The sequence below is a fragment of the Myripristis murdjan genome, chromosome 5 (genome assembly GCF_902150065.1).
Source record: "Myripristis murdjan chromosome 5, fMyrMur1.1, whole genome shotgun sequence".
Classification (NCBI taxonomy): Eukaryota; Metazoa; Chordata; class Actinopteri; order Holocentriformes; family Holocentridae; genus Myripristis; species Myripristis murdjan.
In genome coordinates this window covers 17,602,972-17,622,121 of record NC_043984.1, presented here as the reverse complement: position 1 = coordinate 17,622,121, position 19,150 = coordinate 17,602,972, and the positions used below count along the sequence as shown (strand labels likewise).

Below are 19,150 nucleotides of genomic sequence, written 5' to 3'. Positions count from 1 at the left end.
CAGTTTGCCAGAGGCCCCCTGACACACACACTCACACACACTCACACATACACACACACACACACCCCGGAACCTTTGGCTCGACTAACCACTTCCCCGTTTTTTGCAGGGACGATCTTTATGGTCACACTGGAATATCTGGGAAATTAGCAACCTTTACCAGTTCATTTACACAATTACCGGGCACAGTAATTGATTAATCTGAGCTGCAGGCACCAACACGCACGTTTCTTGGAGGGAGAAAGTGAGCGTACACGAGGTGAGGCCGCGGCCGGGCAGCAGCTCCGGGCTTGAACTTGGTTTCTTGCTAGCGCGTCTGACTTAGCTTACAGCGCTAGCTTGGATGATGGGAGTTAGCTAGCGTTAGCCAAGTGACGATACACCTACACAATGTTAGATTGCTAGCTGTGATAGCCAACAATCATCCAGCTTGTTAGCGAGGGGTAGCATCCTTGCTTGCTTGCTTGTCTCATTACCGGCCAGCCACCTTGTTGTTGCTGTTGATGGACAATGGATGTTTCGTGTTTTTTGTTTTTTTTTTATTGGCGTTTGAAATTGCGTTCTTTGTTGTGTAACTCCCAGTAATGCTCTGCAGGTTTATGCACGGCAGCAGCAGGATTTACATGTATTTGAGTAGCTTGTGTAGCAGGCTAACGCACCGCGGCTCGGGGCTGCCAGTGTTTACAGGAGCGACAATAACATGATATAATAGCAGGATGGCTGCGCAGTTAGCCTAACGCTGCCTGCTGCCTCCATCCTCGGCTCACTAGCTGCTGGGTGAAGTCCCTCCCATGGCTCACGTCATGTGTAACTCCACTTCTCAATGTGAAAATGTCCCTCTGATCAAAGGAAAGTCTTTGAACACTGCAGTTAAAAAGAAGACATTTACTCTGTGGTCTAAACTGAGGTATACGAGTTGTTGTCAGGGACTCAGCCGCAGCAGGCCACCACTCAGCAAAGTGTTATGGGATATCCGGTGAACACGATTAAAGTTCATCTTGTCCAAAAATGTTATGTCCTGTGCGCTGAGTGATAAAAGTCTGTGACCCATACACTTCTTAACATTATAGTTCAATTCACCATCTACCATCTGCTCATATCCCGATTCAATATTATCACAATACTGGGCTTTCGATTCAGTAACTATTGTGATTCTACAAGTATTGTGATCAGGTATTTGTGATTTTTGTATGTTGAATTATACTCTAATTTGTGGTTCTAAATTCTCACGATGCTGTGATCCCCCCGAATATCACAATAAGTCGTTTCATACAGTGATGTCAAGTTCCAAAAAATGGTCTCATGGCAATTAAATGGCTACCATGGGGGCTAACTTCATCCTGCATGAATAATATTGGCCTTATTGTTAACAAGAGTCTCAGTTTTTCCAGTTAAACCCAATTTATGCGACACCACTGTTTGGTAACAATCGATTCCTTAGATCATCTAGTTTCATATGATACCAATATCTTCACAATTGATTAAAAAATAAATCGTGATACTTAAGTTACTGTTTTTTTCCCCACTCCTATTACCAATGTTTCGCCCTTTACTTACTCAATAGGCCTCCCTCTTAAGCGTGCCGCCTCTTAAAATCGATATAATTCTCCTTGGCACCCAGAATGTTTCCTGGGTTTTGGAGGTTTTATTATTTTTTAAAGAATCAAATGCTTCAGTGTAATACTGCTCTGCAAAAAATGTGTTGTTTTGTCTTTGTTGAAGGGCTCCTAATGAGGGTGTGTAGGTAATACTCTCAGAGCTCCGTAGGACGCCATGTCTGAAGAGGCATTTTCAGAAAGTGACCTGGAGCACAGTCTTAACAGTGAAGAGGAGGATTTGGAAAATGAAGAGGAGGAGGAGGAGGATGTGGATGAAGACGAGGATGAAAATGATGGAGATGATGAGGATGATACAGGTGATGAGTGATACAAAAACGTTCTTGACCACTTTTTTCCCCCATTTCTGGGAAAGAGATATGGGGAAAATCAGCAAGACAAGTTGAAATCTTAGGAGAGTTTCATAAGAAGTTGTTGAATTTAGTTGAAAAAAAAAAAGACTTATTTTTTCAGTGTTGTGTTCTGATCCAAAGATGTAAGAATTAAACATGTTCTAGCACAAGTTGGTGTGTTCTTCTGTATGATACATGCATCCAAAAAACTAACCTGTTCTTTTGTCATAGCTTAGCATTGCTTTCATGTCCAATCAGGCTCTGCAGTCCTTTCTACCCGGCTTGTGTTTTAGCCAGCTGATGCTACTCTTTCTTTTTCTCTCTCACAGAACGACCTGCAAGTGCCCAGGACAATGCAGAAACAGCTCAGGATGGTGGGGACTCCACTTCAGCTACCTCTGAAGAGCCTTCCTCTGAGCCTCCGTCTCAGCCTGCATCCCGCCCCTCCTCCAGAGCTCCCTCCAGACCTGCCTCTCGCTCCCAGCCTCCAACCAGCCCAGAGAACTCAACCCACAGCAAGCCACCTGCCAGCAAAACAAAGAAACAAAAGGCCTCTAAACTGTCCAAGTCCTCCAAGGCTCCAAAAGGCTCCAAACCCTCCAAGCCATCTAAGCCTGCACACATGAGGAAGAATATCAGGTATGTATTTGTCATTTCCCATCATAAATAATTGGAAATCTTCTCTCTGTAGCTTGACCCTCTCTTCCCTTGTCCTCATAGAAAGCTGCTGGAAGAGCATCAGCTGGAGGCAGGGACCAAGGCTGCCCAGCAGGAAGAGCTGGAGAGGCGGAAACGTCTGGAACAGCAGAGGAAGGACTTTCCTACACCTGCCCCGCCTGTCCCTGACTCTCAAATAGGTGACTGTTCCTCTGTCAACAAACCTGTACTTTTGGATGATTTTTTCTCCTTGCATTTTCATTTATATATCTGTCTGAGAGACACTGAAATGCCAGCAGTTTAACATCCATTATTTATATTGATGCATCAATTTACTAACAACTACTGCTGGATGAAACTGGTGATTTTCCTGATTAATCTCTGACTGACCATGGTAAAGGAGTGTACTGGTTATTTGTTTTGTTTTGTTTTGTTTTGTTTTTTGTTTTTGTTTTTTAATACAAAGTGAACATTGGTAGAGGTTGTTTTTTGAGTTGAACATAAACTGGACTTTAAGAGACCAAAGTCTGATGGGAAGTTTTTTTGTCATGAATTAAACTGAGGTCCCATAATTTTTTTAAAATTAAGTTTTTGAAATTGAAAATTTTGCGTTGGTTGTGCTTAGTTCTCCTGTGCTGGCTGTCTATTGATATATATATGCTGCGTGTGTGCTGAATACTGAGAATTTTACTGGGTATTTGTCTGCTTGATAAGGATGGTTCATGCAATAATATCTTGACATGCCTATCTCTCTAATATATACCACATCATCTATCAAAATGCGGTCTGACTTCAGTCCTTTGTTTATAAGCTCACTTTCGTTCCATGCATTTGTTGCTTTGCTTCGCCCTGCCTTCTATCCTAAGCTTCCATCTGCTTTCCTGCTTCTCCAGCAGGTGAAACTGCTTCAAGATTAGGGGAAGTATCTCAGTTGGTACCTGCTTCTCTGATCAAGCACGATGTGATCTGTCTGGATAGCAGTGGGGAGGAAGAGGAAAAAGAGGAGCCTAAGCTGCCTGCACTTGCCATCAAAGATGGTAAGGTGGATGCATATCTGTTAAACACTTTATGCTTTTCTCTCTTTGCTGAAAGATATACACAGGCAAAGCTTGAAACTTCACAGATTGAAATAATATTTATTTTGATATGGCACTCTTGCAGTCTCACTTGATCACAGACCATATGAGTTGTGAGCATGCTCTCATGCGGTGCTTTCACGAATGTTGACACAGATGTAATTGAGCTCAGTTCTGGGGACGAGGATGCGCTGCAGATTAGCAGCGAGTCAGCTGATGAAGAGACTGAGGGTACCGGTGGAACAGAGGAGAGCAGCGGGGCGCACATCAACGACACACTGAACCAGCCTGATGCCCAGGGTAGAGTGCTGGTCAACATCAACCACCCTGCAGAAGAAGAGGACCTTTACCTCGCCCCTCAACTGGCCCGGGCTGTCAAACCTCACCAGGTATACACTCTCTAATCCCAGTCACAGACTCTTGGAGCTTTTCACACTCAGGTCTCAACCAGGCTTGAACCAGTGTTGATTTTGCGTTTGAAAAGGTTAACTCGCATTGACCGACTTGGCTTCACGTAAAAATGTCAGACAGCGGTTGTTTTCAAAGTGAATAGGATTCTACCCAGGTTGCTAACAACTGGTGTGGGACAAATTATCTCATTGCTGCAGATGGGGCGCACAGCTTTGACAAAATTATCACAGGGTCCATAGCCCATAAACAGATGGTGCGATGGCAGCTGGAATGTTTTCTGATTCATTTGAGGTAAACGACTCAGACAACTACAGTTTTGTGAACACCGATGTGTGGTGAGATTTTGAGGTGCGAGAGCTCCTGGCCGTCTGTGGTGAGGAAGAGCTCAAGAAGGGGGCCAGTGCTGTTGGCTTTGTGCAGGAAGTTGACAACGTTAGGTGTCCACTGAATATGATGTATAAACTCTCGCCCATTAACAGCATGTGAGTTAATTTTATAGGAGCGGTTGTATCTGCGATTGTATCTGAATTGTCATGACCTCAGATTAACCCATGTTGACTGATTTGATTTGAATTGACAAAAGATGGGTTGAACATGGATCAAATAGTCCCAGTTCAAGAGGTATTACACACACCCATCTACTTTATAATAATGTTCTGTAACCTAGGATTCATTGTCTTATTTATTTATTTAGTTATTGTTAAAGATTTCCGAGTGCCCCCATTTCCGAGCTCTGCATGAATTTTGAGGAATAGACTTAAAGCTGTTTTGACTTTCAGTTTCCTGTAACATCTCTTGTACACACACTAACATTCATCTCTCATGTCTCTTAAGGTTGGTGGAATCAGGTTTCTCTATGATAACCTGATTGAGTCTTTGGAGCGGTACAAGACCAGCAGCGGCTTCGGGTGCATCCTTGCTCACAGCATGGGACTGGGCAAGACCCTTCAGGTCATTTCCTTCATAGACATCCTGCTGAGGCACACTGGGGCACACACTGTGTTGGCCATTGTCCCTGTGAGTATTCTGTGTATTCTTTGTAGCATACGCATATGTATGTTGGCTGAACTGTGTATTTTTATTTTGATTTAACTCTGCACTCTTTCATTTGGTTGTGTCAGGTGAACACTCTTCAAAACTGGCTGGCGGAGTTTAACCTCTGGCTTCCATCCCAAGAAGCCCTTCCTCCTGACACTGACCCTGTGTTTGTCACAGGCCGCACATTCAAAGTTCACATCCTCAACGATGAGCACAAGTATGTAACATACTATATTGTGTGCACATGTATATATTTGTGTGTGTGTGTGTGTGTGTGTGTGTGTGTGTGTGTGTGTGTGTGTGTGTGTGTGTGTGTGAAGTCAGGTATTTATCTGCCAACATTTAATCTGTTAATCATCCTGTGTGTGACCTGCAGAACGACATTGGCCAGGGCCAAGGTTGTGGAGGAGTGGTCCAGAGATGGGGGGGTGCTGCTCATGGGTTATGAGATGTACCGTCTGCTGTCCATGAAGAAGAGTTTTGTCATGGGCCGGAAGAGGAAGTCTAAGAAACCAGCAGGGCCAATCATCATTGACCTGGATGAGGAGGATAGACAGCAGGAGCTCATGAAAGGTAAATCAATTACTTTAAATTATAGTCTATAGTCCTAAGAAACACATTGTAAATGACAATGTTGATTTCATTTTTTGTGACTCGTTTCCTCTGGGACAATGAGACTGAGATCGCAAAAACACTTCAGCAAATTGTCTTATGATATTTTATTCATTGTCTCCTCTTTCTTTACCCTCTCTCCTCTTTTTCTGCACAGGTATTGAAAAGGCGCTTGCACGGCCTGGCCCAGATGTGGTGATTTGTGACGAGGGTCACCGCATTAAGAACTGCCATGCCAACACATCGCAGGCTCTAAAGAACATCCGTTCACGCCGCAGAGTGGTTCTGACAGGCTACCCGTTACAGAATAACCTCATTGAGTATTGGTGCATGGTGGACTTTGTTAGGCCTGACTTCTTAGGCACACGTCAAGAATTCAGCAACATGTTTGAGCGGCCCATTCTGAATGGGCAGTGTGTGGACAGCACACCTCAAGATGTTCGCCTGATGCGCTACCGCAGCCACGTGCTGCACAGCCTGCTGGAGGGCTTTGTCCAGAGGTGAGCTTGCTTGCTGACCGTGGCTGCATTTCATAAAGAGATCTCATGAAAACAACCATTATTACTTTTCTTATGTGGACCATTCTAACTGGTTTGAGTTGTCTGTGATGTTTTTCTGGTGTGCAGACGTGGTCATGATGTACTGCGAGATCAGCTTCCTTCCAAGGAGGAGCATGTGATCTTGGTGCGGCTGTCTCCCATCCAGAGGGCGCTCTATACCGAGTTTATGAACCGCTTCCGAGAGGCTGGGAACAGTGGTTGGCTCGGTCTCAACCCACTCAAGGCCTTCTGTGTGTGCTGTAAGGTGAGAATGTTTTTTGTTTTTTGTTTTTTTTGCATGTGCTGTTAGGTCCCCAAGAGCAACTTAGAGAAGCCACTGGTTCTGGGTCCATCCATTCAGACTGAACCTGCCAACCTGCCTACTTTTTCCAGAGATTGATCTGATTCCTCTCTGGCTATGGCTAAAATCCTGTTTTTTGATTCCTGTTCCCTCCAGATCTGGAATCACCCGGACGTCCTCTATGAAGCTTTGCAGAAGGAGAATCAGGCCAGCGAGCAGGACCTGGACCTCGATGACATCACTTCAGCTAGCAACTCCCGCTGCCCCGCCCCCGGCACTGGCCTCAAAGCTAAAGTAGCCGATTCCACCAACAGCAAAGTTAATAACAACTTGCCAGGGCTCAATCCCATTCAGGATAGAGCCAATCAAGTCATCACATATGAATGGGTATGCTATAATAACAACCCACTCATTACAAAGATGTATCACAGTCGTGACACGGTAAACTCATTGCGGACTCATTGTTCAGTCCTAAATACAATACAACTCACTCATAGTAATCATTTGTGTAGCTTTGTTTAAGTGATTCCATTCAGGAAAGGCGGACTATGAGCTGAAATTAAACTGACCTCCAAATGCAAAACACAGTCAGAAAATATTATTATATATTATTAGGTCTTTTTGTATATTTTCATTAACTTTTGTCCCTTAGAAACACAATACATAATGACATCCATAGAGAAATAGCCTGAAAACTTACTTTATTTTATAAGTAAGTCTGTCCTTTTGAACAAAGGTACACAAGAGGTTTAGCAGTTTTGTTACATTGTTAACCAGCCCTAGAACAAAATGCACAATGTCAGTGTGAGCCACAAGGGTAAAAAGAAGCCAACTCGATAAGAAAAAGATCAGCCCAGGAGGTTCAGGGGCATTCATCGCCTAGAAAACTTTCAAAGGTATTACATAGAAAGCAGGTTTAACAAAGCTACATAATCTTAAGCATTAAAGCTAATTTTCATGCTAAGCACCTCCTTTGTCTGAATAATCATCCTCCTGGAGCCTACAGCTTAGTGTTACTTTGTAAATACAGCTTATTAAATCCTGTCATTGTAATATCTTTGTTTCAAAGCTCCAAGCAAAAATTTCAAATGCTGAAGAGTGTGAAACACTTACATGTCTACTTCTGTGCAGTTCAACAGTCTTTTCTTTGATTGACGTGTCTCAGGCAAAAGACATAATGTCCAACTACCAGACAGGCATTCTGGACAACTCTGCTAAGATGGTTCTGCTTTTCCATTTGATTGATGTGAGTGTGAGGAGAGGAGACAAGATGTTGGTCTTCAGGTAGGTCCTCTGCTCAACGTACCAGACATTAAATATAAATCAGATATGAACCAACCTATCCTAGAGGTACACTGACTGTGTGGCAAGGCCATTTAACTGGACCAGTTACAGCTTTCAGATCTTAGATAGATGGATATTGGTTGATATTAATTTTTAGGTTGCTGATTGTGTTCAAATTAATTACTCTTTATTTTATCTGAATCTCCAGAGGGTTTCTGCTTCTTGCCAGGCTATCTCTGTAAATGGAAATTTCATTAATTGGCCTGAATCGTGTCTACTTTATCATCTAAAATACCACTGCCTTGCCTTGAAATTGAAACTGATCATTTTTGACCCTACAAATTCTGTGTGTGTATATATAGTAGTATGGCTATTGGCTAGTAAAAAAGTTTGATTGTCTCTCATTGATCTGTGCGTACCCATGGTTCTCAAACACCTGCAGTCAGTTAAACTCTGCTATATTTCAGAGTCATGTTTTGCATTTTAAATCCAAACTCACCTCTAATACCTGTTTCATTTGTTTTTGGTGTGTCCCCATCAGCCAGAGCTTGTCCACCCTGACGGTGATTGAGGACTTCTTGTCAAAGAGACCCCTGCCGACAGGCATAGGATCCTGTGACACCCAAAACCAGAACTGGGTCCGCAACCTCAACTACTACAGTGAGTCTCTTGTGCTTTATTCCCTTAACAACCACTTTACAGAGGGTGTGATCTTTACCATGGAATCATTAAAAGTGTCATTGCCCATATTTCTATCTTGGCACAGATTTCTCTGCATATTTGCTCTGTGCTTTGGTATTAAGCAACATTAAGATCAATTTATTTGCCATGGTAGACAAGGGAGTTTTAATTTGTCTTTTCCCATACCCTTTTAGTTTTAGGATACTCTTTGATTTTAATTTCACTAACACTCCTTTCAAAAAAATTTGGCAAAAATAGTAATTTTAACACATGAAGGGTTCCCTTGGGCACTGAAGATCCCTGAAGTTGTGGGTTTGAGAGAAATTAAATAAAGTGCTTGTTGTTTTTATATACAGCACCCTTATTCATCACATGCCTCAGTTCTCTGGACCTCTATCCATCCTAAGATCAGATCTGAACACCGTGGAAACTCTTATGATTGATATTTGTCTTGATATAACAGTAGTATACCTGATGTTTCCACAATGATTTCTCAACTTTCACACAATCATGAGCTCACAAGTGTCGCTTGCAGTGGCATCACTTTTTTTTATGTCAGCTTCAATCAGGAAATTGAATTTGCTGCATAATAGAAAGTCACTAAAGGCTGTAACTCACAGCTGACAATTAGGCTACAGAGCAGTCAAGTCCAGAGAAATAGGTGGGTCAGTTATGCTACAAAAACAATGTGAAAAATCACTAAAATAGTGCTATGGTATTACTATAGGGACTAAATGTGTTTCTGGTACTCTATAGTAAGTTTTAGCCATTTGTTATCATTGACTCATTAGTTTCAGTTGGGAAACTCAAAATTTTGCACAATAAATAAAACGATATATTGATTTTCTATCTCCATAGACACACTCAGAAGTCAGAATAGTGTGTTTGTATGCTTCACAAATGCAAGCTGCTCCAGCATATAAGACAAAAATAGGACAAAAACAGCGAAATGTGCAAAATGCCATGCCGCTCCTGTCCAGCCCATGCACTGCACCGAGTGGACTCAGCAACACTGGCTAATATAGCTGTGTGTATGCTTGTGATGCACACATCCACATGGCATATAAAAAAATGCATCTGGTAGACAATGGCCATGAGCACTAGAGCTCTCACGTAGCCATCACCTACACGTTTTCCTCTTAAATCTTTAGGAATTTAGTGCCCCAGTCATCAGTCATGTAGTAAGACGTTATTTGTTTGCATATCTCTAGGTAACACATCTACATCTGTGTATTTTACCTGAAGTCAGAAAGCCAGTCGATGCTGCCCACAATGGATAGTCGTGCTCAAGTATGGTTTAGCAGGACTGATAAGCTGGTGCAGAAATGAATTCTCCCCTTTGTGTTATGAATGAATGAATTTTAATTTAGTGTCTTGTTACAACTTGAAACATATTGGCCTTGTTTTTTCCGTGTCATTTAAAGATAAGGGTCTGGGTGCTTTGGTGTAGAGATGTGATGTTTGTCTTTCTAAAGGACTGGATGGGAGTACATCAGCCACAGAGAGAGAACGACTTATCAGCCAGTTTAATGACCCAGAGAACAACACAGCATGGGTCTTCCTGCTCTCTACCAGGTAGCTGTCTCCATTCTTCATTATGCCATCCCCCCACACAATGGCAAAAATCTCACCAATAATCTGCTGTGTTCCTCTCAGAGCGGGCTGCTTGGGCGTAAATCTGATTGGGGCCAACCGCGTTGTGGTGTTTGATGCCTCGTGGAACCCGTGTCACGATGCCCAAGCAGTGTGCAGGGTGTACCGCTACGGCCAGAAAAAACCCTGCCACATTTATCGCCTCGTCTGTGATTTCACCCTGGAGAAAAAGATCTATGACAGACAAGTCTCCAAACAGGGCATGTCTGGTAAGAGGGTGTTTGTGTGTTAGTGTGTGTGTGTGTACCGATGTATGAATGTGAAGGCATGAACTGCATGCTTACAATATTGCAGTTTAACAGGAAAGTTATTTGGTGCACAAAACAAATTTCACAATTTACAGTGTCTAAATGGGGAAAAGCAGTTCTTGGTTATCACCATGATAACGTCTACATGTGACGAATCTGTTCTTCAGACATTATATGGTGTTGTTATTTGCACCACCCCTCTTTTTTATCCATTTCACAAAATGGTTTCTCATCATCTCTGCTCCTGTATAGTCAGTAAATCAGTTATAATTAGTTGAGAGCTCCCAATCCTCTAATACATCAAAATGATGCGACTGTAACTTTACTGTAAGGAGATTGATTTATTCACTGAGTGGTAACTGGCTATGGCTTGATCTCTAAATGTTGTCATCTTATGAGATTTTATAAAGGAATTTTAAAAAAGTAGTGTAAGTGGAGAAACACCTTCTCATGTAATTGGATCATTTACCATACATGTAAGGTTTTCAGCAGGTGGGATTTCTTTGGCAGAAGCACATTAATAGGACCTGGAAAGGCCTTATTATTCCATGCCTTATTATTTTTGCTCAAAATATCTGCCTTCTGTATGTATTCAATGGAGGAATTGTGCATTTCATTTCATGTGCTTCTCAAATAGTTACTATTTGTCTATTTACCCCTCCTGTTATTGTGTTTGCCGTTTGCCAGCTGTTGTTAACCAGTATGGTTATATCAGCATTATTACAGTGTAGTATTAGCCAGTGTCTATTTTACTACTGGCATATCCCCTGCCATGTGCCATATTTAAATTACATTTTAACCATGGGTCAAATCTAGCTCATTTGCACATCTTAAGTGAGTGAGTGAGTTTTTTCTGTATTAGGAATATCCATAAAGAGTTGTTTATACTATGTATCATGTTTACATGATACATAGTGTCCTATGCCCATGGTTTTTTGGCTAATACTGCAAAACCACCCCCAACCTGGCTACAGGAATAGCTTAGGACACTTCAGCTACCTCTCCATAAACAGTGTAGATCCAGTAAATGGACTCTCTGGTCCCTTAAACCTTGGTGAATTAAAAGGAAAAAAACACAAAGCTCAACTGTGACCTCAGAGGGAAATGAAGGCTATTTAGTTCCAGTCTCTCAGGGATTTAAGATATTTTATGGTCTTGGCATATTGAGGCAATCTTTTGATGATTGCCAGTCTAACTAGAGGGTACTTGATAGAGCACAAGCCTCCACCCACACTGAACAGTTTTCCATCTTGCAAAGCTTCCTAGCATTTTCATCATTTGTCTTCTTGGTTTGATTTCCTGACAAAATAGCATGTGACTGCAACACTGTCCAGCACATGGACACGGCATAGTAATAGTAGCCAGAAAAAATCAGAATCATCTAATGGAAGAAATCCCAGACCCAGATCACCAAATGATTCTGATCCAAGGGCTAATAGACCACAGAATTTTAGCCAAATCTGTTTTTAGTTTCTGAGATATCTTGCCAACAGACCAGACTGGGGTGAAAACATAACCTTCTGCCAGCAAAGTAGGAATACTTTGCTGGCAGAGGTGATGCAGATCATCAGAAGTGCTTGACCTGGCAGTAAAAGGGGTGGTGCATGTAACATATATTAATTTTGAAAAGTTACACAACACCGGATCTCATGGTTCATCTGTACACACTGGATGAGCCCAAAATTATGTGACAACCTGTTGTCTGAGGGGAAACATGCCACCATGTTGGGAGAACAGTGATTATATTGAGGGACTGTATTCAGCTCACAAAAAAAGATAATGAAACAAATATAATCCACTGTAGATGTCAGAGCACATGACTCATTTGGACTGAATGATTCATTGTAAAGGTATTACATGAACACTTACATAAGGCTTGAATCTATATTCATGGTTGTTATGAATAGTTGAGCCAACCTTAAAATGTTTTTGTTTTTTTTGTTTTTTTTTTATTTGATATGTTCAAAGACCGAGTGGTAGATGACCTGAACCCAGTGCTGAACTTCACCCGCAAGGAAGTGGAATCACTGCTGCACTTTGTAGAGGAGGAGCCCGATCCAGCCAAAGTCGCTCTGGAGCTCCGGGAGGACATGGAGGAGGTCCTCAGCCGAGCGTGTCAGCTCCACCCTCATCTCATCACCAAGGTACAGTGTAAATGCATAGGGATTGTTAACTAGAGTTAACGAGCTTGTTTTTGTTGAATTTACCAGTTAGTTTTGCTAATAGAGGAAGATTTTTGCTGCTCAAAGACAGGCTACAAACTTTGTATCGTTAGGTTACACTGATATTCAATTTCATATTGCAGTTCAGCACAAACAAATCATAATGTGAAAGTTTTATACATATGTACAATATATGAACATGTCAAGTTTGCCCTGGACCTTCTGAGCTCCACTTGGCTGTTGAATTAAAATTCAGTCCCCCAAATAAAATGTCTCTCCATTTGTCTCAGCAGATACCTTTCCATCATGAGTCTCTGCTAGTGGACCGGAAGGAGTCAAAACTGACCAAAGCAGAGAAAAGAGCGGCCAAGAAGAGCTATGAAGATGAGAAGCGAGCCTCTGTGCCCTACTCTCGCCCATCTTATGCACACTATTACCCAACCAGTGACCAGACACTTGCCAATATACCAGCATTTAGTCAGCGCAGCTGGTGAGTTTCAAACTGTGAACTTCAACTAAAAACTCTGAGGATCATCTTTTACTTTATTACAGAGTGAAATAAAAGTATAGGTATATTATATTCCACTAATAAAGCCAAAGCATTATACTAAGCTTTAGAGCCAAATCCAGTGCTTCAGTGAGGTTGTGAGCCATTGGACCAGAGATAAAAAAGCGGTTTCAATTTCAAATCTTTTATAGGTTGTGTTTATGATCATCTTATGAGTTTAACCCATTTATTTCCAGGCGTCCAATGACACGGCCAGATGACAAGCCCGTGGCAAGTGTTAGACCCATCCAGTCCACCCCAATTCCCATGATGCCTCGTCAGGTCACCATGGGCATGGCTGGTTCCAGCTCTGGTGGCAGCTTTCCTGTCAACTACCTGCAGAAAGCTGGGGTTTATGTGCAGAGGATTGTCACCACAACTGGTAATTACTATTGTATTCATGATAAATATAACTCTGTTTAACAATATTTAATCTATACTCATAAATGTGGTATGTTAGTTTCAGTATGTTAAAAAAGAAAATTCATTTATTGTTACCAGAAAACATTTTTTCTCTTGTTTTAATGGTATGAAACATCTTAATGGACAGTTGACATGAAGCATTATTTTAACATCAGCCATTTTGTCTGAATCCACAGATATTGTAATCCCAGGAGCCAACAGCACAACGGATGTACAAGCCCGAATTGGTGCAGGAGAGAGCATCCACGTCATCAAAGGGTCTAAAGGTAGTGTCAGTAACCCAGTAAGGACTCTGCCTGCAGACAATACATTTCAACAAACTGCTTCCATCACTTGATGTCTTATCCACTGCAGGTACCTACATTAGGACCAACGATGGAAGAATTTTTGCTATCCGGTCTGGAAAGATCAGTAGACCAGCGATGGGAGGCTCTGCTTCTTCTAGAGGTTCAACAGGTTTGTGTAATCCCACCACATTTGCTTCATTGCAATGATTGCAATGTACATTAAATTCAATGTATTATGCTTTTATTTCACAAGCCACTGGTGAATGATTTTCTCATCCTCATTGTTGCAGGACTCTAGTAACTTCAGCTACAGCAACAGTTGGTGCTGCACACCTAGCTAACTGCCTTGGGATTGTCTGGCATCTCTACTTGTCTCTAATTTTGTTTGCCTAATATATTACACCTGGTGCTAAAAATATGAGGCCAAGGTTCATGTATTAACTAGAAGATGGACCAGCATTCCCATGTGAATAATGTTGTGTCCAAAAAGTATTGTGAAAATTTGTCATCTCCAAGAAAATCTTGACTTGCTTATGTTTACAAATCAGTCCTGTGTCCAGGACTAATAAACATGTAGTGTTACATGGTGGAATATTTCCAGGAAGTTTTGACCTCTGGAGTGAATTTGTTTGACCTTTTATTCTGAAATTAGCCACATTTTGACAGAGCACATGATTGTAATCAATCATATCACAAATTTCTAAAATGCGCAGTTGAGCCCCTTCAAAAGTCATACCCACTCATTTTCATAAAAGCTTGGGTAAATACACTGAATACTAATTTTAATATTACATTCACGTTTATGTATGTGCAAACTAGTTCTATTTCAGGATTAATCTCCTAAGAATAAATCATGAATAAGTGGAGGTAAACATGTCTCGAGACATTTTATGACTGCATTATCTTTCTCCTCTGCAGACTCCCAGGGTTCTCAAATCCACCCGGTCAGTAATGGCTGTTCATCTCCTGCGGAGCAACAACGCAGCCCGGACAGAGAGCAGCGCCCCTCAACCCCAGAAAGCCCGGAGATTCTGCGGGAGCTCAGCCGCTACACCACCTCCACAGGTAATGCAGCTGCAAGTGGGGGAGGTGAATTGCCGTCGCCATCAGACATGTCTGCGCTGCCAGCAGGGGACGGAGGCAATCTGCAGAACAATCAGACCGGTGACCTCAGCCGGCAACTCAGTGATGACCTCCTAGGCTCTAATTTAGAGGTGCGCAGTGGCAAACGCAAGAGTACTGAAAGCCATGGTAACAAGCCGATAGGAGGCAAGCGCACTTGTGCTACAGCACATTTCCCCAACCTCCCCCTGGGCAGTGGGCTCAGCTTTCCCCCCGTGGGTCTGAACTCTTCCTCCCTACTGGGAAACCTCGGCCACATGAGTCACCCACTTCTGATGGGTGGCAGTGGCGGATCTTCATTCCTTCAGACACCAGGACAGACGCTGGGTGACCTGCAAAACATGTTCCCCTCTGCAGGATCAGATCTGCTGAGCCAGTCAGCCACAGGGAATGGACACCTTCCCACATCCTCCACCTCCTCTTCCTCGTCATCGTCATCCTCCCTTTCCACCGTTTTCCCTTCTGCTGTCACCACCATCCCCATGTCCTCTACCCCGTCAGCAGCCACTTCTTCTTCCTCCCTGGCGTCAGGTTCTCTGCCCCCCTACTTGATGAACCCCAACATGGCTGGTCTGCTGTCCTCAGGCTTCACTCTCAACTACAGTCAGTCCCTGCTCTCTGAGCCCAGAATGTTCCCCACCCCTCTTCTCTCCGGGTCCGGGGGCTTCCCTGCACCCAGCCCCAGCTCTGCTGCAGCCGGCTTCCTGTCACATTTCAACAATCCCACTTCCAGCCTATTGGGGGCAGCTCTGAGCCAACCTGATACACATCTGACCACAGAGAACGGCGGTAGTAGCTCTGATGACGACGTCATAGAGGTGACAGGGCAGTAGACAGTCAGAGACCTCAAGAGGCGATTTCACACACAAAAATGGGGGACCCTACATTAGGGATGGGAACATTCACTGGAGACGGCAATGATTACACATTTACATGACTAGTTGTTAAGTCAGGCACAATTAAAATCATAGTGTAACTAAATTAATTACTTTTACCCATGAATTTAATATGTAAAATTTGTTTTTCTTGTTACACTTGCCACTTGTACAGCTATTTATGTTTGATGAAATTCTAATTTGTCTTTCCTATTTTCACAAGTCCCAAATGATAGTTGTATAAGAAACCTAAAAGATCTTGTTTCTTTAACTGTGCTTTTCTGCCAAAAAAAAGTATATGTGAAACTAGATGCAGACAGAACTGGTCTTCAACATTAAAAGGCACAGTTCTATTGGACGCCTTCCATCAAAACTTTCTTGTTTTCAGCACTGTCCCTTAATTTTACCCCTATATTACTTTTCTTCAATTTGGTATGTGGTGTATATGTCTATATTTCATAGCTGCTTACTTAAGTTTAATTGCATTGCTACTTTTTTGAGTGTACAAGCACATTGGAACGCACAGGAGTAGAATAATAAAGGAGATCAACTTGACACGTACACCTAAAAAATCCTAACTTGTTTCGAACATCTGATGGAATACAATTATACTGGCAAAGGTTGTTTAGTGTTTCTGTTTTTGCATTTTCTATTTCTATTTCATGCTAGTCGTTTAAACAGTGTATCATTCAGCTCATCAGTGAAATCAAAATTCCCATTCCTAATGAAATCATACAAATTCAAACTCACACACAGACTCTCACATGCCTCAAGCAAATGAGCAAATAAGTTGATGAAGTTATGAGGACAGAGTTAACAAATCCTTATGCTGAATATCTCCGATTTGTTCAGCTAAAGCTACAGAGACGACAGGAACAGACTTTTGTCACATGGGGACCAGCTCAATCTTTAAAGGGGCTTTCCAAGCACAGCCTATCAGGCTGTATTTTTAACAAGGCTTCACCATGCAAATATGTTTATTTCCACTGTGCTGAGAAGGAATCATTTGATTTTACAAAAATAGGCTTCATGTTGGATTTTCTCATAATATATTGTGAAGCTGGTTGTGAATTGTGAACCATTCAAGTGCAAGCAAAAAAGTAAATAAACAGTGAATACTGCTGTTGCAGGTAGTAGCCCCGGTGATCTGCATACTCATGTAGTCCAGGACAGGACTTCTTCAGTGCAGTTTTCCCCTCTGATAAACAAGACTGGAATGGTACTAAATATGTAAGGGGGAAATAATAGATTAGCACAGCAACGAGCAGCTCGCAGGGGCTATAGAATGTAGTGTAAGTTGTTAGCACAATTCACTCGACGATATATATTTGGAGAAAATCCTTCAAGATTTAAAAATTGGATTAAGCTTTCAGAGAGCTTATTTTAGTCATTAGCAATTTGATAGACATTGTAGCATCCCCTGTTGGAAAGGATATCATGTGATCTGGATGTTTTGATTACAATACTATACCTGAAAATGTTGATACTTTGTAAATAGCGGTCATTATCATTGTTTATATTGCAAGTTAATACTGTGCAGTGTGCAGATTTTGGTTCAAGGGAGTGGTTTTAGGGAGATGGTTTATTATTATGATGACTCTCATGACGATAAACACACCCTTGCATTGATGCCGGGGAAACAAATTTACTTTCTTTCAAAGAATCCTTAAACTAAAATGAATGTACTTTCATGCTAGCCTTTGATAACACGGGCTGGGACATGGATTCGGACTGTGTTCTTTAATTTTTAGCCTTAAATGACACAAAGGGGTCTTGAGTCTTAGCATTTATGTCAACACATCCTTTTACAATCTGTTGGAAGAACTACTGAGCATTGAGACAGTTGGTGTCAAACTCAAAACACAAGTTTAAGGTAGATTCAGCGTTATGACTAAAAGCACCAAGTGCAGGGGTCAAATAGAGTGCAAACCAAGATTTGTTGTTGCTAATTCAGTTACAAGAGCTTATTATGTGTTTTGTTTTTTTGTTTGTTTGTTTGTTTTGTTTTTTTGTTCCACACTGACTTTTAACTGAAGTATCCCCACCATTATTTCATGTAACACTGCAGAGTCCACCTACATGCTCCATGCTTTGACTGTTACATTTTGCTTATAAAGTCTGGCTTAGTTTCAGAGAGACATGCTGAGAACAGTTACCCAGGAGCCATTGCATTTGTGCAGCCCGAGTGTACAACACCTCAAGTCAGTGTAGCTACTAGTCACCAAGCCGGTTACATTTTACCACTTCCACCACCGACTGTGGCAGATCGAGTCAGGTTATGTGACAGCCTTACCAAACTGACAGTGCCATTATGTGGTAGCGTTTCACAGAGGTGTGTCTTCTAAAGCAGTGCAGTGTGTGTAGTTTCTTTCTGTAGTGTCCATGTCGGACTGCGATGCTTAGGGACTTTAGGTCTGTGCTGTTCTCTGTAGCCTTGTGTTTCTGTGTTGTGACGACACCTCAAGGTATTTAGATCCGGGAAGATCCCTTTCATCCGTTGATACATAGGGTAGATGCAGTGGGTACTAATTAACTTTATGAGAACACTGGATAATCTAACACAGCTGATCATTCCCAATGGAATTATTTTTTTTCTTCCATTTTTTGCAGGGTCTGCTTTTTGCTCAAAGGCCCCAAACACTTAGTACTGTACACATTTTACTTAATTTGTTACTGGCTCCTTATCTGTTATTTTGTGTGCTATATTTTTCCCATGATTATGGACATCCTTCAGTTTTCTTAACTATGTCTTGGGAACTTCTGATTTGGTTTGTCCAATTCGAAGGTAGACAGGCTTGGCACTTTGACAAAAAAAAAAAAAAAATCATATCTGCTGAACTTGTGAATTGTTCAAAGTACATCATACTGGCCCCATGTCTTCATTCTCAGTCTTCTAAATCAATTGGAAACACTGCTCATCTGAATCATGGTATTATCAGTTTGTAAACAAACCCTGTCTGTCATTTCTTGTCAGTTATGTGCATTTTTTTTTATGTTTCATAGGAATAATTCATTTTTTTAATGTTTTTTATAAATTCTTATCGGTGTTAGCTCACCTCTGGCAGTTCTTTTTCCTTATTTCGATGTGTTTACCAAATTTATTTATTTATGATGGAAAATATATTCTCAGTTTTTTGTAATTACGTTTTTTAACCTTTTTGTTCACTTCGACCCATTGATGGCTGATCCAGTAAGAAATTTGATTTCATATAAGCAGCCTAGAGTGGAGCAGAATATGACTGTGTTATCAGTGTTATTTTAACAATAAAACTCTTCAATTTCAGTG

The 19,150-nt window shown here is 41.7% G+C and overlaps 1 protein-coding gene across 3 annotated transcripts; it reads left to right on the top strand.

Moving 5' to 3' along the window:
• Window positions 1-119: 119 nt before the first annotated feature.
• On the top strand, window positions 120-19,147 carry rad54l2 (RAD54 like 2). 3 transcript variants are annotated; one of them, XM_030050654.1, is made up of 22 exons: window positions 120-259; window positions 1,723-1,915; window positions 2,278-2,587; window positions 2,669-2,805; window positions 3,502-3,642; window positions 3,838-4,070; window positions 4,927-5,109; window positions 5,214-5,347; window positions 5,507-5,703; window positions 5,900-6,242; window positions 6,369-6,546; window positions 6,739-6,969; window positions 7,748-7,866; window positions 8,408-8,526; window positions 10,023-10,122; window positions 10,204-10,409; window positions 12,417-12,592; window positions 12,904-13,100; window positions 13,355-13,539; window positions 13,757-13,846; window positions 13,935-14,036; window positions 14,786-19,147. In XM_030050654.1, the coding sequence occupies exons 2-22, from the start codon at window positions 1,774-1,776 to the stop codon at window positions 15,820-15,822; spliced, it is 4,560 nt and encodes a 1,519-aa protein (XP_029906514.1). In that variant the 5' UTR covers window positions 120-259; window positions 1,723-1,773; the 3' UTR covers window positions 15,823-19,147. The 3 variants fall into 3 exon arrangements, with proteins under 3 accessions (XP_029906514.1, XP_029906513.1, XP_029906512.1); XM_030050653.1 differs by having other exon boundaries at window positions 3,499-3,642; XM_030050652.1 differs by having other exon boundaries at window positions 3,472-3,642.
• Window positions 19,148-19,150: the final 3 nt, after the last annotated feature.